The sequence below is a fragment of the Neophocaena asiaeorientalis genome, unplaced genomic scaffold (genome assembly GCF_003031525.2).
Source record: "Neophocaena asiaeorientalis asiaeorientalis breed wild unplaced genomic scaffold, Neophocaena_asiaeorientalis_V1.1 scaffold189, whole genome shotgun sequence".
Taxonomy (NCBI): Eukaryota; Metazoa; Chordata; class Mammalia; order Artiodactyla; family Phocoenidae; genus Neophocaena; species Neophocaena asiaeorientalis.
In genome coordinates, this window is record NW_020174049.1 from 737,619 (window position 1) to 761,851 (window position 24,233).

Consider the following 24,233-nt stretch of genomic DNA (forward strand, 5'->3'; position numbering starts at 1 on the left):
CCCGTGTCCCCTGCATCGGCAGGCGGACTCTCAACCACTGCGCCGCCAGGGAAGCCCAGTACAGTGTATATTTTTAATACTTAATAAAAGCGTCAATATTTCTAGATATACCAAAATAATATACAAATAAATTGTCAAACAGGATTTTTTATGAAGTCAAATTGAGATTTTTTTCTCTGTTATCTAGTCAATTTGCAAAGCAAAAACATGCTATTGATATTACTAAATAGCCTTCGTATCCAAAAATACTTTTCTAAGAAACACAATTTATTTTTATGAGTTTACTATTTCTTTATACATACCACACAAAGCTCAAATAAAATGATTCCAAGAGACCAGACATCTGATTTGGGGCCAGAAGGCAACGGTTTCTCACTTGGCACATGATCATTGGTTTTGAAAATTCCTTGTGCAATTACCTCAGGTGCCAAGTATGATGGATACCTAAAATGGTATATTTTAGAAATGAATAATTACTATGAGCTAGAAAGGGGGAAAGAAGTATGTAGTGGTACATTTTTACTATCAGTACAGTACGACCTATGTAAACGCTCAATGCAATTAGACGAACAACTCTTTCTAGGAAGAATTCTAAACTAACCATAATACAGGCTTCTATGTCTAGGAATCAAGAGCAAATACATGAGTCTCAAATAATTTAAAACCTATCGTGTGTCTGCAATATTAGTTCCTTTCTTTGCTTTCCTCTGTATTAACATATTGCCTTCTTGCAGCTTTCCAGGTTTCCAGGTGTTTTTTCCTTCTTCCTCACTGCCTATCTTCTCTTTATACTTAACTCTTATTTAAAGCATATGTTATCTTTGAAAATAGTATTTATTCTTTTGAATAGTAGCAATGTCAAAATCTGTAAAAATATATAAATTGAAAGGTAAGACTCTTTCCCATCTCTGTACTCCAGTCACCCACACATATGTATGTATAAATAAACTTTATCACCCATCATCATTGCCCCATAGGGAAGCACACTATATGCACTATTCTGTACCCTTTTTCACTCAAAAGATATTTTAGAGATCATTCTAAAAAAATAAGTATAGATTTGCTTCATTCTTTTTGAAAACTGCCAATAATTTCATTGTATTGATGCATTTAATTTACTTAATGTAACTCTGAAGAAGGATATGTTGGGAGTTCCACTCTTTTGCTATTACAAACAATGCTGACATGGATATATTACAAATATTCCCTTTCCCATGAATATGTATGTGTAGACAAAAGACAAATTCCTAGACATGGCACTACAAAGTCATAAGGTAGATGCATTTTAAATTTTGATTCATGTTGCCAAGTTGCCCTTTCAGGTTATGGCAATTTATATTCTCATAAGCAATATGAGTGCCTATTTCCCCTTACCTTCACCAACACAAGTTTTTTGAAAATTAATTTAGTAAATACAAAAGACAGAATATTAAATGAATAAGGTATAAAGAATAAAGTTTAAAAGAACACCCATGTACCTATCAAGAAGTTTAAGTAAAGAATATGAAATTATCACTAAAGGTCCCTCTCTGCTTCTCCCTAATTATACCTCCCTGGTATCCCCCAAAAGGAACAGACAACTGGAATTTTTGTGCTTATAATTCTCTTCCATTTCTTTATAGGTTTACCATATGTTTGTAACCCTAAAAAGTATATTGTTTAGTCAAGCACATTTCTGAACTTTACAGTATTGGAATTATGCTGATGGTATTCCTTTGTGATTTGTTTTAATCAATGTTATTTAAAAGAGCCATGCATATAGTTTCATGTAGATTTAAGTCATTAATTTTTACTTCTATTTTATGAATATATCATAATTTATTCACTCTAATGTCAATAGGCATTTAAGTTATTTCCTGTCTTTTTATATTATAAACAATGTTGCTAGAAATACTATGTGTACATCTGCAAAAGTTTCCCCAAGGGTATAAACCTAGGATTGAATTTCTAGGCCATAAGACATGTGCACTTTCAACTTTATAATATCATGCCAAATGTTTTTTGAAAGGGATTGTATCAATTTATACTCCCACGAGCAGTGTACAACAGATCCTATTGCTTACTTCTCCAACACTTGTTAGACAGCAGTGACAGACTTTTTAATGTTTGGCCATCTGGTAGGTGGGACCTACACACCGTCGTAGTTTTAATTTGTATTTCCTTGATAACTAAAGAGGCTGAGGCACATTTTCATACATATAAATTTGTACTATGATGTCATTTTACCCTAAGGTGATCATATTGATCTTCTAAATGAATGTGTGAAACCTCTGGAGACAAGTGAAGTCTAGTAGAAAAGCAATGAACTTAATATTATAATACCTGTATTCTAACTTCAGTCCTATCACATATTCTATATATGATTTGGGTTTCTTAATCTATAAAATAGGAATAATAATGCCTACCTCACAAAACTGTTATAAATATTAGTAAATACATAAAGAAGTTTTCTAAAAATGAAAAACATGACACATATGCAATGTTTTAGCTTTGTCATCATTAGCATGATACATCCAGAAGGTAAACTGTTCATTTTTAATCCTGATTTCCAGCACATCTAACCCCAAAATAACAGCATGGGTAGTGAAAAGTCAAGCAATACTATGGGTAAATTGTTATATCTAAAACTTCTGACTGGTGATCTCTGGAAGTATAGAGGTGACTTTTGCTCCCAAAATTCTAATTTCCTTTCTATCAAGGACTTGTTAATTAATAAAAATAATAAAACTTAGGATTTTTAAATGTAAATTATCTCCTTTCAACAAGTGTCTCTTCTTTAGCATAGCATTTTAACAGTCTTACTGGAACTCTGCCGTGAGTATGACTGGTGAGATAAATGTAAGTGGCTTTCACCATCTGTCTGATGCTTTAACAAGATATTAAGCTACTGGCCAAATAAAAATGAATGTCCAATTTCTAACTCTTTACAATATTTTGAAACAGATGTTAACATTTTACTTTGTTGTTCTTTAATATTTGTCTTTTGAATCAACTGCAAGCTTCTTCTGGTGTAAATATTTTCTTTCATGACTTAGCTGTTTGATCACTTTATTTTTCCTGGCTAATGTTTCACATTTTGCTCTTTGATACTTTCTACTCAGACCTTTTGGGTCAAAGACTTCAAAGTAAGCCAAACCAAATGGCACATGAGACCAATTCTATCCAAGCATTTTAAATTCAAACACAACTCTTCAAAATCCTTGATGTGCTTTAAGAAAAATCACTTCCTTTCTTCTATTCATCACTATAACCTAAAGAACCTTTAAGTAAAAGGCAAAAAATTAATTTTTGTTTGTATTGTTTTTGGAGTTCTCTCTCATACAAATTTAGACAAAATGAAGAAGCACATTAACTACAGCTGCCTAAAAGCTATTTTAAAAGGCAATTATTACATATGATGAAGATACCAGAGCTTTATTATGAACTTAATTTTATTATTTCAAAAGGTTTTTTTTAAAACAAATAGCACGTAGGCTATTTTTATAAAATATTGTTTTTGTGTTTGTGAAAACAATTGTTTGTTGCGTACAACCACAAGTTTTGGTATGTAAAACTATTAAGACTATGAATTTATGCACATTAATAAGTAGGCCATCAAAACAGAAAATTTCCCATTAAATAATGAGCTTCTTGAAGAATGGGAACCTATCTTATCCATGTCTGTATATCCAGCAGCCATAAGAAAATGTATTTGATAAATATTTTCTTAATAAATAAAGGAAGGAATGACTAAACAATTTATTTTAAGATTATAGCTATGGCCAAGCTAATGAAAATTTTAAGTGACAAAACTATAAGCTAACTTACAAAGATAAAAGGTAATTTATAAATGAGATCTTTTTTTAAAAACATCTAGTTAAGTTTTTAGGCAATGTTTTCCTGCAGAAACATACTCCATGACTCCAAACCATAATTCCCAATAATGGAGTGACAGAACTGACTTTAGGGAGCCCAAAGAGCAAAACACAAATCGATACTATTAAACAGAATCTCACAGCAACTAAGAAATATGCTTAAGGTCTCTAGAAAATTGTATTATATCATTTTAATTTGCTGATTTTGATAATTGTTTCGTGGTTATGTAAGAAAATTCCTTATTTTAGGAAATACAAACTGAAGTATTGAGGGGTAAAAGACCATTATATACACTAATAATTCTTAAATAATTCAGAAAAAATATATTATACACAAATACATATATATGTGTAAGATAAAAGAAAGAGAAAAAAATGCAGTGAAATGTTAACATTTGGGGAGTCTGAGTTAAGGCTATACAGGAAATTTTTGTACTATTTTGTAACTTCTATGTATCTAAAATAATGTCAAAATTAAACACTTATAAAAGAATTATATTATTAACATGTTTAAAAAGCAGCCAAACAATAAATATAATACAAACATCTATATCAAAGCATTCAATTGAGTCCAGGATGAAATAAACTTTCATTCCTTTTTTGGACGCTAACATAAATCTGGAATTCCATATCAGAACCTCTCCAAACTTAAACACAGACTTTCAGTTAGAGAATCCACCCCATTACCTCTGACAGCTACAGTGACTCGACTTGAAGCTTAATGTACAACTACATCTTAAAGAACAGGGAATTAAACTTAGAAATATTAGAAGATAATATGAGAGTGATTTTTCTGTCTTTTGAGGAACATACATTATCATTAAGTGAGAATCTTGTCAGCCTTCTTGCCTTAAATTTACCTAATTCTGAATGAAATAAAATTAATTTTAGTAAGCATTATAAGGTGAAGAAAGTCAATAATCTGCTAGCCTCACTACCAATTCAATGAAAGATCAACATCAGGGACCTTTTGTATGCTGGGAAAAACTCATTGTCTACTCTTAGAAGTGTATGGAAAATTAAGATATTTTTAATTTTAAAAAGGTAGTTTTATGTCAAAAATAATAAATTAACAAAATACACACTTCATTAAAGATTAGAAAATTTAAGCCGGAACTCAGAAAAAAAAAATTCTTACCCAATTGGGAAATCAACATCATCACCGTATGCTGTCATGTGATAAAGTCCAAATTTAGCCAATTTAACATGTCCCTACAATAATAAAGGAAGAAAAAAATCATTATAAAATATTTTAATATCACTGACAGGGAAAATTATGATTATACATTTTATAAGTAAGGACACTATCATACAGTCAGATACATTAAGAAAATATTATATTTTAATTTGCCATAATTTTATTAAAAACAATTTGTCAGTGTTTGAAGTCTGCTTTATATTCATTACAAACATATATATACACACATACATATTTTATATATCAAAATGACAACATTTAAAAATTTTTGCTGCTTATTATTTTCTGGGCTTCTCTAAATAGCAAAAATGTTCTTAGTTGTCTTGAATCCTCAATTAGAATATATTGTGGTAATTTTCACAAAAGAAAATTTTTTCAGGGAGTTGCAAGTCCACTCACAATGTAATAATTTAAACTTGACACGGATATTTTTAACTTGGAAAGATCAGTTCACAAATCAAGATATTAGTGAATCTGCTTGATTCCCAATAATTTTTTATACTGTTTGAGAATAAGCATAATGATCACAAAAGCAAGATTCTTAAAAGGCAAAACAAATTTTATACATCCCTTAAGTTTTTCCCCCTTTAGATGTTTAAGACTTTATAAAACCATAGTCAATTTAAAAGTTGTTTTCTTTTTCTCAAGAACTCTATTTCCCAGAATTACAAAACATTTATATTTTAAAACAATTCAGACAGTTAGATACTCTACTACCATAAGTATGAAATTAATGAGCACCATTTTATCTTTATTTTTAATATCATAGGGTATATATACTGAAAGTCTGGAAGAAAGTCAGAGAAAAAGAATAATCCTACTAATACAAAAAATAATTCCCCAGAAAATGTTTCCTCAAAACTATTTTATATGCTTATGAAAAAGAATGAAATTATGATTATTCCTGAAAAAATACCACCTTGCTACCCATAATTCTCTTAGAGGTTGACTAGCTTCTTAGAAATCCCCCATAAGATTTCCAAGTAGAGAATCAGCACTCCAATTAAAAAAAGAAGCTAGGTATGAACAGCTGGTAAACAAGGAAAATAAATGAGGAATAAAGTGAAAAGAGGAAGTAGGAAAGAAGAATAAAGTGGAGAAAACACAATTCAGTTGTGCTATGAGAAAAATATTCTATGTAAATAGTCAGAGAATCTTTCTTAAGATGAAAGCAAATTCAGAGAAGGAGTGGATTGGGAAGACACAATGTGTATGTATCTTTTAGAAAATGAATGGAAGGAAAAACAAAACAAGTTAGAAAATGGGTCTGGGGAAAAAAGAATAATGAATGTGAAAGACACACGGATTCATATAATTTAGAGATACTTTTTTTTTAAACAACCACAAGTATATTACATTCGTATAATCTTTTCATTATGAATACTCTTAAGACATATTCTAATTCTACAGTCCCTCTGATTAACTGAGTGGGCCTGACTTCAGTAGCTTCCAATGTGAAATAAAAAGCAAATATTTAATATACTATTTGATGATTACCTTTCGATCCAAAAGGATATTATGAGGAGACAGTGCCCGGTGTACTATACCATGTTTGTTCATATACTGCAAGCCCTGAAGTATCTCAAACGCTATGCACAAAACCTTTGAATATCTACAAAGAAAACAAAAGAGTCACAGATCAATAGGTCAATTACAAAGCAGATATAGAAACTGTTTTAAGAAATAAAATGAGGTTCAGTGATAAAATTCAAAGATATATATATATGTGTGTGTATATATATATGTGTGTATATATATATAAATGTGTGTGTGTGCGTGCGTGTATATATATATATATATATATTTATTAGTTCCCTGACCAGGGATTGAACCCAGACCTTCAGCAGTGAAAGTGCAGAGTCCTAACCACTGGAACCACCAGGGAATTCCCCAAAGAGCTATATTTTTATTGTACCTCCTCTATTCAGAGAAAATAGACTCTACACATTTTCTAAACTATCTACTTCGACATATTTTTGATTTTCCACTTACAACAGAATCGATCTGACAAAGAACGTAGTTTTCTAAAGGCTACTCTAATTGAAGTATAATTCTTCCACGAAGGTAGTTTAATATTGGTGGTATACAAATGACCTTGACCTTCAGCAGGTTGGACTTTGCCAAATTATCAGGACACTTGCAGATATATGGCAGAACTAAGTCAATGAAAACCACCTATCTTGCTCAAGACAAAACACCTATGTCCCTGAAAAATAGCTATAATATATTTTATAGCAGATAGACCTGAGCTTACTTTCCAGATCAATCCACAAAGCAACCTCCAGTAATTTATCAAACATTTCTTTCTTATCCTATTCTCTCTTAAGCCAACTTCCACAGGGATGCCCAGTTTCTTTGTCTTGCTCTCTCTCTTCCTCTCCCTCTCTCTCTCCTTTTTTTTTTTTTTTTTAAATAAAACATCATTCATACAGGAAGTTGGGAAGAATATACAGAAAAGTAGGGGAGAATAATTCAAACCCAATCCCCAAACCACTAATATTAACATTTGGGTACAGATCTCTTTTCTTCCCCCCCCTTTTTTTTTACACTTTAAAGCAGACTTTAAAAAACTAAATAAATATGAGGGTAACAACTAAATTAATTTTTTAAAAGGTATAAACAACAAGCTAATAATAGAGATACAATGAAATTATAAAAAAAAAAGTCAACCTAAAAGCAGGGCAAATAAAAGGAAAAAAGAACAAAGAACAGATGGAACAATTAGAAAACAATTAACAGATTTTTTTTTCTTTTTTTTTTGCAGTACACGGGCCTCTCACTGTTGTGACCTCTCCTACTGCGGAGCACAGGTTCCAGACGTGCAGGCTCAGCAGCCATGGCTCACGGGCCCAGCCACTCCGCGCCATGTGGGATCGTCCCGGACCGGGGCATGAACCCGCGTCCCCTGCATCGGCAGGCGGACTCTCAACCACTGTGCCACCAGGGAAGCCCAATTAACAGATTTTAATTCAGATATATCAACCATTACATTATATGTAACTGCTCCAAACTCACCAATTCTGACTTGATTATATTCAGGTTACAAGGAACCCACATTAAATAAAAAGTGTTAAGTTAAAAGATCACTGATTGTCATGGGCTTGGGTGGAGGGAATGGGTTGATACAAAGGAGTATGAGAAAATTTTACATGATGGAATTGTTCTATTTCTAATTTTGATGATGGTTATAGGACTGAGTTGGTCAAACTGATTTAACTGCACACTAAAAAGGGTAAATTGTAAGGTATGTAAATTAATCGCAATAAACTTGACATAAAAAGGCCAAATACAATTTAAAAAAAGAATAATTTCACTATGACTCCCTCCTCTAAATTAAAACCATAAGAAAGAACAAGAGATGAAAAGTTAAAATCTCTCTCTCTTCTCATCCTAGTCTGACTTTCCAGAAGTAACCAACTCTAGCAGTTTGTGTTTTCAACTCTTCTGGTGGTTAGACTTTTACATAATTATAATTAACTCTTCACTATGCAAGACGATATAATTAACATACTTCTCCATTTTCCTTTTCTAACTCCTGATTTTTTAAATTAATTAGTTTATTTACTTATTTTTGGCTGTGTTGGGTCTTCGTTGCTGTGCACGGGCTTTCTCTAGTTGCGGTGAGTGGGGGCTACTCTTCGTTGCAGTGTGCAGGCTTCTCGTTGCGGTGGCTTCTCTTGTTGCAGAGCACAGGCTCTAGGCGCACAGGCTTCAGTAGTTGTGGCATGCAGGCTCAGTAGTTGTGGCTCATGGGCTCTAGAGCACAGGCTCAGTAGTTGTGGTGCATGGACTTCGTTGCTCTGCGGCATGTGGCATCTTCCTGGACCAGGGCTGGAACCCGTGTCCCCTGCATTGGCAGGTGGATTCTTAACTACTGTGCCACCAAGGAAGTCTCTTTTTTTTTTACTGTTTATATTATTTTACATTATCAAATTTTATAAGACAGATAAAAGATGCCTTTGCTCCTTTCTTGAAGGCTAAACAGATAAACAAGTAAATATATAACATGATATATAGCGATTAAGTGCTAAGGAGAAAAAGAGACGAGAAGAGAGAATGTGGGTTGCTATTTTATATATACAGTGTGATCAAGGAAGGCTTCACTGAGGTGACATTTGTGCCGAAATCTAAAGGAAATGAAAAAGACATGCAGCTCCCTGGGAAATGTGTAATTCAGGCAGAGGGCACAGTAAGCAAGTCTTAACTGGAAGAATACACAGCAGTTCAAAAAAGAAAAACAAATTTTAAAAAAACCACCAAAAAACACAATGAAGCTACTGTGTATGCAGTAGAATGAGCAAAAGGTGAAACTGGGAGGAGATGAGGGCAGAGAGGTAGCAAGTCAGAGGGCTAGATCATGTGAGGCCATTTAGGCCTTGGCTTTTACTCTGAGACAGATGGGAAGTGTTTTGGTACACTGCTTCACTACGTATAGTAAAAATTTACCATGGAACTAAGCAGAGAAAGAAATAAAAACCTAAGCCACTTAACCCCTAGCTCTCCAGAGAAAATATCTCAGTCATCAGGATGTAATGGATACTATAATTTTATAATTATAACTCTATTCATGAATGTTATCGTCAGCTACTATCATTTTTATACCTCATATGATTCTTTTTGTGTTTCCTTTTTATTTAGCTAGAATATAGTCATGAGAAAATTTTTCATAGCATGTACATACCATGCTATTCCTCTGTGGAAGCTTTCAGGATTCTTTTATACTTTATGCTTAGACTTATATTCCTATGAGCATGGCCTATTATTTAATTTCCAAGATCTCTCTTCTGGTCTCCAGTTGTTCCTTTTCAATACATCCTGTTCTTTGGCTATGGATACATTATTCTTTTGAGTCTCTCTGAGGATAGTTATTAGAATTCTTTTAATTTAGGGGGGGAAAAAGTATGTTATCTTCATTTCCTCTGGGGTAAGTTTTTTAAATTTTTTTTTCCTCCCTTGACTCTCTCAAACTACTTCTTCCCTCATATATCTGGTACTTCCTGACTGTCAGCCATATTTTAAAATAAAGCAATAAGTTGATATTCCCCATGAAGTATATATAAAAAAAAAACAAAAGTTACTATTTATAAAGAATTCTTATTAAACTGATCTATAAACTATTCTACTTTATCAAATAGTTTCTCCCATATTAAAGTGTCACAACAGCCAGTATTAAGCAAATGAGATGAGAACAATTAAGAATTAATAGTTTTCATTAACATCTGCAAAAAAATAGACCAACTATGTAAAGGAAAAGATTCCAAACTTTAAAACAACTACAATTACATTGAAAACTATGTGCACATGAAAGAATGCAAACCCCTCCCCTCTTAAAAACAAAGAAAACCTTTCATTGAGATTGATTAACAAATAAAACATAAGAACCTAGTTTTCTGAGGTCATTTGCTGAGTCAACTTTAAGGTAGTAATCTCTCTTGCCCTTGTTCTTCTCTCTGTATCTCTGTTTCTGTTTCTGTCTCTGTCTCTGTCTCTCTCACACTCTCTCTCACTCTCTCTCTCTTTTTCTCGCGCTCTCTCTCTCTCTCTCTCTCTCACACACACACACACACACACACACACACACACACACACACACACTTCACAAAATCTTAAAAGTTGATGCCATATTCAACTGCGACACTAGAGGACCTCAGCTGCACACTATTTCAATACAGATGTCTTTCTCGTGAAATTAAAACCAAATCTTTAAAGTGACTTTTTCATTAAACCAGTTCTGAAACAGCTGAAAACAGAAGACTGCATCTTCTACTTTCTCGACCTGCTTTTGTTAGCTGATTTTAAGATATAATTGGAAAACACTTGCATGTCAAAAAGCACATTCATGCTATTATTGAGCTGATGAGCATTTACATTGAAAAAATTTTTTAAAATATGAACGTATAAAGCTAAGCTCATGACACATCTTCTTAGCTATTACTTGAGATTATATATGAATTACAGTTAATGAACTCAGTATTCTTCAGTTTAAATCAGACAGGAAATCAGATTTGCTTTTCTGCCCATTTGTGCTCTTGGGATTTCATTTTTAAATTTATTTTAAAATATAGGTATAGGAGAGGGGGAAGATGGCGGAAGAGTAAGACGCGGAGATCACCTTCCTCCACACAGATACATCAGAAATACATCTACACGTGGAACAACTCCTACAGAACACCTACTGAACTCTGGCAGAAGATCTCAGACCTCCCAAAAGGTAAAATATAGGTGTAAAGGAGAAGAAAAAGCTAATGCTATTTTCTATAACGGGAAAAAGAAATCAGTATTTGTGGAATTTTGTATACTTTTTTGTTTTTAACTGCTTGGTACTATGTTTTTAGGCCTCTGCATTTTTAGGCTCCATGGAAGAAAAATTGATCTCCACAATTAAAAAGCCTACAGCATAGTTGTAGAGGGAAGAGATATGGGAACGTATGTATATATATAACTGATTCATTTTGTTGTAAAGCAGAAACTAACACACCATTGTAAAGCAATTATACTCCAATAAAGATGTTAAAAATATACATATATACCCATTTGCAACAACTTGTAGCATTTAATTCATTTGGGTAACTGTATTTGACACTTTTTTTTGGTATAAAACACTGTGATTATCTGGTATTAATAGTCACTTTGGATTCCGTAATTTGTACATTCCTAAGCTCATATTTGTGTTTCTTCTCTAGTGAGTTAACATATATTTTATTTTTGAGGAAAGCATTTGGGTTATTAAAAAATTCTTGAATTTTGAAAAAAAAAGAACACAGATTTATAAACTGACAATTTTAATACAGTTGAATTCAATAGAATTTTGATACAATTATAATTCAATAATTAAGTTAGGAGATGATAATCTTTTTTCTCTGTCTTGAGAGTAAAAGAAAACATGAAAATTTATTTATTACATTGGTGAGAACAAAGCAGACCCACAAAAATCATAAATCTTGGAAAGTAATAAGATTAATAACTAAAAGAGAAAAAAACACGACTACCACCACCACCACCAAGAACAAATGTTGATAATTTCTAGGCATGACTCAACTTGGCTGTATTTGGATATTAAATATGGCTTAATGAATTTCAAATCTATTAATTTAGTACAATACCAAGTATGTTTTATTTATCCCTTTCCAGATGTATTTCAAAGGAAATTTATACGGTGTGCTTCTGATTCAATCATCTGTAAATTATCTGCAGCTGTTTAGCTTAGTTGGTTAAAACATACTGAGGCCAAGATCATGGGTTTAATATCTATAAGGATTAGTTAGCTTCCCAGGTTCATAGCCACAGATTTTCATCAAACTCCAGCCAATCTCCTGAAATACAGACAGTTTGTCATGAGACATTGCTCAACTGCTACTTACTCAAAACATCTTGATTTTCAACTACAATCTCCTATACTTCTCTGTTCCCTATTCCTGAGGACCTGCTCTCTAAACTCATTAAAGACCTTGAGACCCCTGTTATCTCAACCAGTCCTTTTGTTTTTTTGACATCCTTCTTTATTCTAGATCTATTCTGTCATTTATATATATATAAATGGCTTCTCATCAAATGGCTCTACCCCTGGTAGAATTGTACGTCTCTATTTTCTGACAGTACATAGTTGCAAGGTTTATTAATTCTATGGTAATAATTTCTGTATAGGTTTGTCTCTCTCACTGTACCTTGAGGCAGTGGTAGCTTGAATACCTTGAAGCTTATTCAACTTGGATCCCTATGGCTACCATAGTGCCTATAAGGTAGGTGCTCAATAAATGGGTATCAAATAATAGGTGTTCAATAAATGTATACAACCACATCCATGATGGTGCAAGAGGGTGGAGATAACAAGATTAATAAGTTCATCACCGCTAAGGAAATAACAGCTCAAAAAAAGTGTATTAGACTAGACTACATTAGACTAGATCAATGGTGTTAACTTCATTTATAAGAGAGTGTATAATTCTTCAGTAAGTCAAGAAAACATAAATTGCTTAAGTTCACACAATGGCTATCCAAAAAAGAAAGTACTAGTTTGCTGAAAATACACCTCTCCTTCTAGTCTTTTATTTACTGAAAGAATAATGAGCCACTGTATGGTGGGTAATATGATAATCTTGTTAATATCTGGCTAAAACTGCGAATCAGACTAAGTTGTTAAGATAGATTCCTACAATTTTTCTAGCTCAGAAAAAAAATACTTGTTAGCATTTGGTATTTGAGTTGAGTTCACATTAAATCTGCATATATTAGGGGAGGCTTAACATCTTTACGAATTTGAGTTATTCTATCCAAAAAAAAGGATGTGCTTCTATTTGTTCAAGTCTACTTTTATGTCTTTCAGAGTTTTTATTATTTTTTAAAAACAGGTTTATTGAAGTATAATTGATATACAAAAAACTGCACATATTTAACATATTTGATGGGTTTGGACATATGCATACGCTCATGAAACCATCACCACAATCAAGGTAACAGACATATCCATCACCTTCAAAAGTTTCCTTGTGCCCCTTTTTGTGTGTGTATGGTAAGAATAATAAATATACAAAAATATATAAGAAAACACTGGGGAAAAAAATCAATGAGGGGGACTAATTCTGTCAGATTTAAAACATACCATAAAGATTCTCTTATACAACCCAAATGTCCCTCAATAGATGGTTAAAGAAAATGTGGTATATACATACAATAGAATATTATTCAGTCTTAAAAAAAGAAAGGGGCTTCCCTGGTGGTGCAGTGGTTGAGAGTCTGCCTGCCGATGCAGGGGACACGGGTTCGTGCCCCGGTCCGGGAAGATCCCACATTCCGTGGAGCAGCTGGGCCCGTGAGCCATGGCCGCTGAGCCTGCGCGTCCGGAGCCTGTGCTCTGCAACGGGAGAGGCCACAGCAGTGAGAGGCCCACGTACCACAAAAAAAAAAAAAAAAAAAGAAAGAAAGAAAGAAAGAAAATCCTGCCATTTGTGACCTGGAGGACATTATGCTAAGTGAAATAAGCCAGAAGGACAAATACTGCATGATTCCACTTATATGAGGTATCTAAAATAGTCAAACATATGGGAGCAGAGAAGAACAGCAGTTACCAGGAGCTAGGGAGACAAGAAAATGGGAGCTGTTCAATTGGTTTAAAGTTTCAGTTATGCAAGATCATTAAGTTCTAGAGACCTGTTGTACAACATTGTGCCTACAGTTAACAATACTGTATTGAACTCTTAAAAATTTGTTAAGAGGGTAGATCTCACCTTAAGTGAGATCACACACAAATAAATAGGACTCAAGGAAACTTTTGGAGGTGATGGATATGTCTATTATGTACCTTGATTGTGGTGATGGTTTCATGGGTACCCTGCTTATGTCCAAACTCACCAAATGTATATATTAAATACTTGCAGTTTTCTTGTATATTAAATATACCCCAATAAAAATGTTGAAAAATAAAATGAGGAGAAATTCCTATCAGCCTCAAACCATCAGCTCTTTTCAGTATCTGCAAAGTTTCCAAGAAGAGATGTTATTCAGATTGCAAGAAATAGAGGCCAAGAAAGAGAATGTGAGGTCAGGATTGCGGATACAGCTTTGGAAGTCATTCATAGATAGGTGGTAACTAAAGCCACACATGCTATTTCCTCAGACCCATAATCCCATGATATTTAAGGGCCATTCCATAAGCCAAAATACCCATACAGTCAGCAAACCAAAGGAGGAAACACATTTCTGGATTCTATGAGTTCAAGATGTTCTTTCACCTTATAAAACCTGATCATTCCCACAGAAATTTTCCTTTTGGTCTAAAACTTTCTTTACTTGGTATTAGCCTGAGGTAAAATGTTAAGAAACGAGGAAACACAGATGAAATATAATTAGCTACTGTGTGATCTAAGAAATGGAAAGGAAAAATAAAATACTAGTGATTAATGTTCAGATAATAAAACAATTGTATAACCCTGTGTTATCTTTAACCTAAACTGTCCTATAATTTCAAGGCAAAAGAAATAAACTAGTGTAGAACTTTTAATGATTCACTGGTTTATAATTTCAGAATTTGGAGAGGGGTATTTACAGTGATGAGTTAATGTCTTTGATGCTCTTAATTTGCCTCTTATCACTTACTGAATTTTGACACTTTTTAAAAAATATCACAATACTTAACAGAGCAATTTTCTTCTAAAGGAAAAAGAAAACAAGAAAGATTTTGGAATTGAAAAAGGAAATAATTCATTTTGCTACTGGCACACATGTTTGAGCCTAAAAGGATACCCACCCATACTAAATTTAAAAATTAATTTGCTTCAGGGACTTCCTTGGTGGCACAGTGGTTAAGAATCCACCTGCCAATGCAGGGGACACGGGTTTGAGCCCTGGTCCAGGAAGATCCCACATGCCACGGAGCAATTAAGCCCATGTGCCACAACTACTGGGCCTGAGCTCTAGAGCCCGCAAGCCACAACTATTGAGGCCATGTGCCACAACTTATGAAGCCTGCATGCCTAGAGCCCATGCTCCGCAACAAGAGAAGCCACCCCAATGAGAAGCCCAAGCACCGCAGCGAAGAGTATCCCCTGCTCACCGCGACTAGAGAAAGCTCGTGCACAGCAACAAAGACCCAATGCAGCCAAAAATAAATAAAAATAAATTTATTTTAAAAAATTAATTTGCTTCAGATTCAGATGTTTTGAAAAGGAAGTTGCATTGATTAACTGCTTACCGAAAGATTATTTTGTAATAGGTCTAAAAAAAACACCAAACAGTCTATCTGTCCATAAGTTGTGAGACTGGGCATAATTTATAATTTAATTCACACTCCAAAAAAACCAGTTGAAAGCTCTAAGTCTGGAATGTGACTAATTCTCAATGGGATACAATAAATTGGGAAATTAACTTTCCAACTTGAATACTAGATACCTTTCCTTTCTCAGAAGAAAATTAATTTGATAAGATCAAAATACATATGGAAAGCATAGTCTAGTGGTTTGAGGTTCAGACATAAAGCCAGGAAACTCTGTCACTGATTTGCTATGCTTGGAAAGTGTTCCAACTTTATCCTGCCTCAGTTTGCAGTTTTATAAAGTGGGAAATGTAACACCAAACAGGGGCTAAACGGAGATCAATAAGCTATTATTGGCCCTACGTAGAACGCTGATCATCTTAAAAGCAAAATGAAACAAAAAGTCCAAGTCCCCCTCAAAAAAAACTAGGGTCTTTATAATGAACAATATAATACCATTTTGTTACAACACATCTGTATATATATTTCCATAAATTAACAAAGATTGTAAACTGTGCTCTTCAATTATTTCCATGACACAACAAAATCTGAAGGATGATTTTCTAATTTCTCTGTGAGAATAAAATCACCACTTGATAAGCAGAATTGGAGGATCCCAGGGTGAGCTGGGTATATTTCTGCCTCATCAATGTTTTCTTCTCCCAAGCAGCTTTACTATCCTGGCACAGAAAACTCCAAAACCATTTTGTTTTTTCCACCAGAGTTACTGACACTGGCAGTACAAATGCACTGGGTAATAAGTTCCACTTGCCAAGTCTTGGCAGCATTTGGGATGACATAAAGCTATAACTTTTCTCTAAGACAGAACCTATGATGGTTCATATTTGGTTGAATCTGTACCCTAGTTCATTCCTAAGTTTTTTTTAATTAAACTTAAATTTATTTACATATTACTGTGTGAACAAAGAATGAACATATTACTATTACTGCTCAGAATTTTTACTTGAGGCCAATTTACATTCTTTAAGTGTAACAGTTCACATTTTTTAGGCAATCCATGACAACTGTGAACACGAGAGGGCCTGAATTTTATGCATTTGCTTAATATAACATCTGCTGCAAACAAAATTTATCAAACTGAAATGTTCAGTTCAATGCTGTGTTGGTCTGTGTCAAGAAAATTATAAGAAATATGACCGATGAAAATTTCCTATTCTATTTATCAGAAGTTGAGGTGATACAGTAATCATATTTTGATCAAAGAATCCAAAACTAAGGTTCCTATGATCCATAGAGAAGGTAGAACAAGGCAAGGTAACAATTTAATAGCCAGGGCTTTGTTCTCAAACCTAATGTAGAACTCTAGGGAGCTTTGTTTAACTACATAGCTCCTTTTTCCTAAGTCAGATCACCTGAATGAATCCATTTTGTCTATTTTTCCTAACCTTCAACTAGAGTCACAGGTCTTAACACTATGATGCAAGAAAGATCAGACTCATTTCAGCATGCTTTTAGAAGAGAGAGTGAAAAAAGCTTTTACCCATAGAATCCCATAATGACCCCAGAATGCTGTTTAAAAATTGGAGGACAGTTATTTTTTACCAAGTCACAGAAAAGTATTATGTTAATGAATAATGTTAGTTGATGTAGCCTAAATGGTGCCCCCTCCCCCAAAATATGTCTACATCCTAATCACTGGAAACTGTGAATGTTACCTTATTTGGGAAAAGGGTCTTTGCATATGAGGAGATCATCATGGACTATCCAGTTGGGAACAAATCCAATGTCAAGTGCCCTTATAAGAGAGAGACACACAGAGGAGAAGGAGATGTAAAGACGGAGGCAAATATTGGAGTGATGTGGCCACAAGCCAAAAGGAAGCAAAGGAATACTGACACCAGAAGCTAGAAGAGTCAAGGAAGGATTCTTCCCAGGAACCTCCAAAGGGAGTAGGCCCTACCAACACCTTGACTTCTGACTTCTGATCTTCAGAGCTGTGAGATAATAAATTTCTGTTGTTTTAAGCCGCTCAATTTGTGGCAATTTGTAGCAGCAGCCATAGAAACAAGTATAGTTGGCTATAAAGATACACATGACATCAAGGTAACTAGTTTATCTCCATCATGACATGATTATAACAGAGTAATTCTTTCTTTAAATGATCTTTATTTAGATACAAATTATGTACAATGAAATATACTCATTTTAAATATACCATCAGAAGAGTTTTGACAACTGTACTGCCTCAATCAAGAAACAGAACATTTCCATCATCTCAAAAAAGTTCTCTTATTCCCTTTCCCAGCCAATCCCATATCCTACCCCTGGCTCCAAGCAAACACTGAACTGCTTTCTATCACTATAGATTAAATATGTCTTTTCAAGAGTTTCAAATAAATGGAATGATACAGCACTATTTTATGTCTAGCTTTTTTTTTTTCAGAATGACGTTCTTAAGATTTATCCATGTTGTTGCCTGTATTACCAGTTCATTTCTTTGTATTTCACTGAATGGATATGCCACAACGTTTATCTATTCATATGCTGAAGGACATTTTCTCTTTCAGACTTTTAACAGCTAAACACAGTATAGTATTTTACCAGAAAAGCTGTAGACACATTTAACATAAAATTTCACAAGAAAATAAAGAACGATACGGAGTCCCAGATTTTTGAGGAGTATCACATTCTTAAAACTGTCATTATGGGAGAACAAATAAAAATTTGTGGGGAAAAACGAATAAGGAAGACTATCAAAACATGAAAATTACGATCTGGGGTTAGTCTAATACGTATGCGGTAGAACTGGGGATGTTCCATCATTATCATGATGATTTTGAAGTACTTATCTACCTTTGAAACTGAGGTAAATGGTGTAAAAAACAAATGATGTTTTATGGCCTATCACCAAGACAAACAACATTGACAGCTGACAAAATGTCTAGCTAGTGAATAAACTAACATATTAACAGAGAAAGTACAATTAGATACTAACAGCATGCACAGGTCAAATGCAATGACCAGACTGCTTGTAGCAGAGAGCTAACACTTTCATTTATTGAGATGACTAGAGCAGAGAAAAATCAGAATCTTTCTTCTAGGTAATGTGTGAGGAGCTCATAAATAGGAAATCTCTCACTCTTCATATGACCACCACTTTTTCATCTTAAGTCACTGTCCAAAATAGCACATATTAAGACTCATCATCTTAAACAAGAGTGCCCTCTCCTACCCTCCAAAACTGTTTTAGAAAGGAAAATAGGGAGAGCACTTTCACTGCTTTCTGATGGATGTTTTTAGTACTTAGCTCTCCAAGTTCATTTCCTCCATTTCTCTTCCCACAGACCCTCTGCCTCTACTTTAGTCATATGCTTGCATACCAATGTCTTTTTGCACTTGCTATTTTCTCTGCCCTTCTAGTTGGTCCACTTAGATGATACTTATCCAAACTTTAAGATTCAACACAAGCATTATTTTCTTAGTAAAACTTTTCTGGATTCTCCTGGCTGTGAGGTACTCTGTCTACCAAGGTAACTTGCATATACCTCTTGTGAGTACATCCCCCCCAAAAAATGCAATTTTATAATTGTTTGTTACAGCTCTGTCTACTCACTAGCTAGCAATTTCTTTAAAGGCTGGGACTTTATATTTTCACCTTCAGACACACTAGCACCTAGCCCACTATCTGAAACATATATGTACTTGAAGTAGTATGGAATGATCCTTGAGTAGATTAATCATAATTGGTCATCATAGAAAGGCTATAACTGTTGCACAGGCAATGCTTATTGATAATAATATCCAATAATCATTTAGTACACTAGAGTAGCTATAATAACAACACTATTACCACTACTGCTACTAATAGGAAACAGATAACTTGTACCATATCAAGTGCTGTTATAAGTAATTCACATCTATTACTTCATTAATTCTCCCCACTATCCTAGAAGGTAAAAAAATTGAAGCAGAGACACTCATGGAAATGAGCTGATTCAAACCCTTTAGGTTGGTCTTAGAGTCCATGTCCTTAACCACTAAACTATACTGCTTTTCTGTGTTTAACAGCATGGATGGTGAAATCAAAAGAAAGAGTTTAAGCTCCAGGTAGTGATATAGTAACTGAGGCTTAGAGCAGTTACTTATTCTTTAAAATGCAGTAGACATTTGTTGTTTTCCTTCCTGGTATCCATGTCCCTTTCTTCCAATGATAACTTACAATTTTCATTTCAGGTTCCACCTCTCTCCTGTACTCCTCAGCCCACTTGTCCTGCCTTTAGGAGTGGAAACATGACTTGGGCCTTTGTCAATTGTTTTCTCCTGGCTGTAATAATTGTTCTGATTGAAAATCTTAGGTTTTACACAGCATCCAATAAAAATGGCTTGCTCCCTTCTGGAAGACTGAGAGGATATGAAGCTAGAGTTATGATCATTTTGCCATCATTAGGAGAGAACCTGGAACTCTTACAACTCATTAGTTGTATGATCAGGGAAAAATTACTTTACTTCTTGGATCCCTCATAAGAGCTTAACTTTCCTCACACATCAAATGGAAGTAACATTAATAAACCACATCATAGAGCTCCTATAAGAAAAAAATAAGATAACCATTGTAGAGTGCTTAGGACAATGTTTAGCACAAAGTATTGCACAAAATTCTGCAATTATGCTGTTGCTATAATCATCATTATTTTTGTCTAGTCTTTCCCTTTTGAGGTTCTGAATAATTTAGGATAAATAAATCATTTCTAATTTAAACTTTGCATTTGCATAAATAATTGAAATAGGTGGCTGAGGAAGCCAAAATAAAATAAGAACTCATGAACCCCATGTATATTGTTTTGTAGTGATCATTTCTCCACCCCAACTATCTTACAACAGAAACCATTTTGCCATGCGTATACTAATAGATTTCTGTCATAAAGAAACAAGTTTTGCTTGCTTCTTTGTCTGACAAAGTGAAAACACTGGGTTCTCTGGTTTCTAGTTGGATAAAAATGCCAGGAAACAAAGAAGTCCCCACAGAGCCATCAAGATAGTCTGATAATTAATGGATAGGACTCATTGAACTTGGAAATTTAAAGCAGCTCATTCTCTCAAAAGACTGTGCTGTTTGAACAGGACCTGTCATAAAGGCAGATTCTGGAGTACTGTTGCTCTAAGAAAGGCTACAGTGAGAACAGGCCTTTCAGAGGCACAGTTCACTATTTATGCTACACTGTGACTTTAGTAGATATTTGATATTCTGTAAACCTTAGATCACTCACTAACTAGGAGTAATAACCTTAAAGTTACCTATGCAAAGTATAAGCAAAGTAACTACAATATAGTATGTGCTCAATAAAAATACTGTGTCCCTTCCTTTTCTCTATCCCTCGTTTATGAATGATATGATTAAATGTTTTAAATTTAAAAGTGCTCCACTTAAAGAATGTCCCAAAGCTCTTAAAAGTGCTAACATTAACTTATTTAAGACCTCATATATATCATTCCCTCATTATATACCAAGGGTTAGGGTGTAATGTGTAACACATCCTATTAAAAAATGTAGAGAAAGCTCATTTAGATAGCTCCTAAAATTTTTTGCCAATTAATTATTGACATAATTTTTCAAGACTAACATTTAAAAGAGGAAAGGAAAAGTTATAACTACCTTTCCACTGACCATCATCTTAATTAGTATCTATTAAAGTCAGTCAGTTTCTGTTGGTAAATCTTTTGATTGATTTTTTTGATATGTCATCTGCTTTTTTTTTTGGCGGTACGCGGGCCTCTCACTGTTGTGGCCTCTCCCGTTGTGGAGCACAGGCTCTGGACGCGCAGGCTCAGCGGCCATGGCTCACGGGCCTAGCCGCTCCGCGGCAGGTGGGATCTTCCCGGACCGGGACACGAACCCGTGTCCCCTGCATCGGCAGGCGGCCTCTGAACCACTGTGCCACCAGGGAAGCCCTGTCATCTGCTTTTGACACCACAGACAATATTTGCTTATGTGCCAAACTATACAACATAAATATTATCTCAAGGCTTTTTAACATTACTCAAAAAGCCTATAAGGAAATACTATTGTAAGATTATAATAAGCAAAAATGGCCCACTCTGTCAGGGCAAAAATCTGTTTTGAGAGAAAAATACAAAGAGCCAGCGATAGTCCTCCCCTCCTTAGTTTGAACAGCTTTTAGGTGAACTAGATGTCTGCCTGCTGACATTGTAGAGAGAGGTCCTTTTGCATACTGATGACGTGACCCTCCATCCAGAAATAGCTTCAAGAAATTTTGGCCAATTATTGCTTAAAAGAATTTCTAACCTTTAATTATGTCAAAACTGAAATCGTTTTGGAGAGTATAGTGCCATCCAGATGAGTAATTTTAAAGAATGCCTTTGGACAAGTTAACTCTTCTAGGTATCTGGAGGTTAGTTTTGCTATATTTTGACAAGCTTACCCTTGCAGACTTGCTCAAATTTTAAAATTTTATGGGGGCTTATTCTATGATAGAAAAGGACATTTGACAACTTCCACTCTCAATTCTGTTTTCAAACAAAGACAATTTCTCCCATGTTTTATTCTGCTGTCCGCTGGGGCTAAAATCAAGTATGTGTTCAAGAAATTGATCAGATCCAATCTTGCTCTCTGAGAAAAGCTCTGACCCTGCTAGCAATTATGACTGCACCCCATATCCACACAGAGATAGGATCACCCTCCATTCAGTCAAAAATATCTTTTATTAAAACATTAAAGAAGTATTTATTATCATCAAAAACAATGGCTATCTCAGTTTTCCAACTATCTCATCTCAGATGACCACTAGACAGAAATTGTCAAGTCACCTTTGCTGTAGCACAAGCGCCCAGTTTGGTGATTTCTGGCACCCTGTCTACCTAAAATAGTTTCATATCTAAGTTCTAGGGACTATGAGCTAGTGAATTTGCTCTAGGCCTTAATATTATTCAAAGACTACATTAAATAATCGCTTTCTACCTCACTGGATTACTTGATCTTCCAAGAGGAAGATTTAATCTAACACACTTAAGAAAAAATTAGATGCTAAGCAGTTTGGGCGATTTACTGATAAGTAAACAACATATTCTAACAACTTATTGCTGATATTTTTATACTGGCCTTGTTTCCTGTGACCTTACTATAAACTCACTTATTAATTCAAAGAGTAGTTTTTGTTTTTGTTTTTTTTGCGGTACGCAGCCCCCTCACTGTTGTGGCCTCTCCCGTTGCGGAGCACAGGCTCCGGACGCGCAGGCTCATTGGCCATGGCTCACGGGCCCAGCCGCTCCGCGGCATGTGGGATCCTCCCGGACCAGGGCACAAACCCGTGTCCCCTGCATCGGCAGGCGGACTCTCAACCGCTGCGCCACCAGGGAAGCCCCTCAAAGAGTACTTTTTTAGATTCCTTAGGATTTTCCACACAAACAACCATATCATCATTAAATAGAAATATGTTTCCAACTCTTCCTCCCCTTTTTATCCTTTCTCCTCTTCCTTCTTCTTACAATCTATAGGTCTTATGTTTATTTTTGTTGACCTAGTTCATGCTTGTATTTTTATATACTGCATGCCTATGCTGCTTGCATTTCTACATACTAGCCGACAAACAATTGGAAAATAAAACAAATTTATCTATAGTCATATCAAAACATAAGATACTTAGGAATGAATTTAACAAAAGAACAAGAACTCTACACTGTAAACTATCAAACATTGCTGAGATAAGGAAGACTTAAAAATCTGGAGAGAAGGCTTCCCTGGTGGCACAGTGATTAAGAATCCCCCTGCCAATGCAGGGGACACAGGTTCAAGCCCTGGTCCAGGAAGATCCCACATGCTGCAGAGCAACTAAGCCTGGGCACCACAACTACTGAGCCTGCGTGCCACAGCTACTAAAGCCTGTGTGCCTAGAGCCTGTGCTCCGCAACAAGAGAAACCACCGCAATGAGAAGCATATGCACTGCAACGAAGAGTAGCCCCTACTCTCTGCAACTCGAGAGAGCCTGCACACAGCAACGAAGACCCAATGCAGCCAAAAATAAATAAATAAGTAGATAAAGACTTATGAGAACGCTCACAGCAACTTGTTATGATAGTCAAAAACCTGGAAATATCCCAGGAGTTCATAAACAGATAACTGCTAAATAAACCATGGCATATTCAAAAAATGTAATACACCTCAACAATAAAGAGGAATGAGTTATAATATATGAAACCACATAGATGACTCTCAGAAGCATGAGGGTGAGTGAAAGAATCTTTACAGAAAAGGGTATATACTGTATAATTCTAATTATATAAAGTACTAGAATTAGCAAAACTAATCTTAGGTGAAAAAATCAGAAAAGTGGTTGCCTCTAGGAGTTGTGGGTGGGGTGAATGGCAAAAATTTACTGGGAAAAGGCATTAGGAAAATCTCTAGGATGATGGTAGAGACCTAATCTTAATGTGTATTTGGGCTACAGAGATGTATAT

The 24,233-nt window shown here is 34.7% G+C and overlaps 1 protein-coding gene across 2 annotated transcripts in view; it reads right to left on the bottom strand.

The window, feature by feature from the left end:
* Positions 1–24,233, bottom strand: part of TBCK (TBC1 domain containing kinase) — a 225,683-nt gene that overhangs the window by 174,650 nt on the left and 26,800 nt on the right. For both annotated transcript variants that reach the window (XM_024754047.1, XM_024754046.1), the window contains exons 4-6: positions 6,550–6,664; positions 4,993–5,066; positions 303–444 (exon numbers count right to left, since the gene is read on the bottom strand). In XM_024754047.1, coding sequence (XP_024609815.1) covers positions 303–444; positions 4,993–5,066; positions 6,550–6,664 — 331 coding nt within the window. The remainder of the gene's footprint in view (positions 1–302; positions 445–4,992; positions 5,067–6,549; positions 6,665–24,233) is intronic.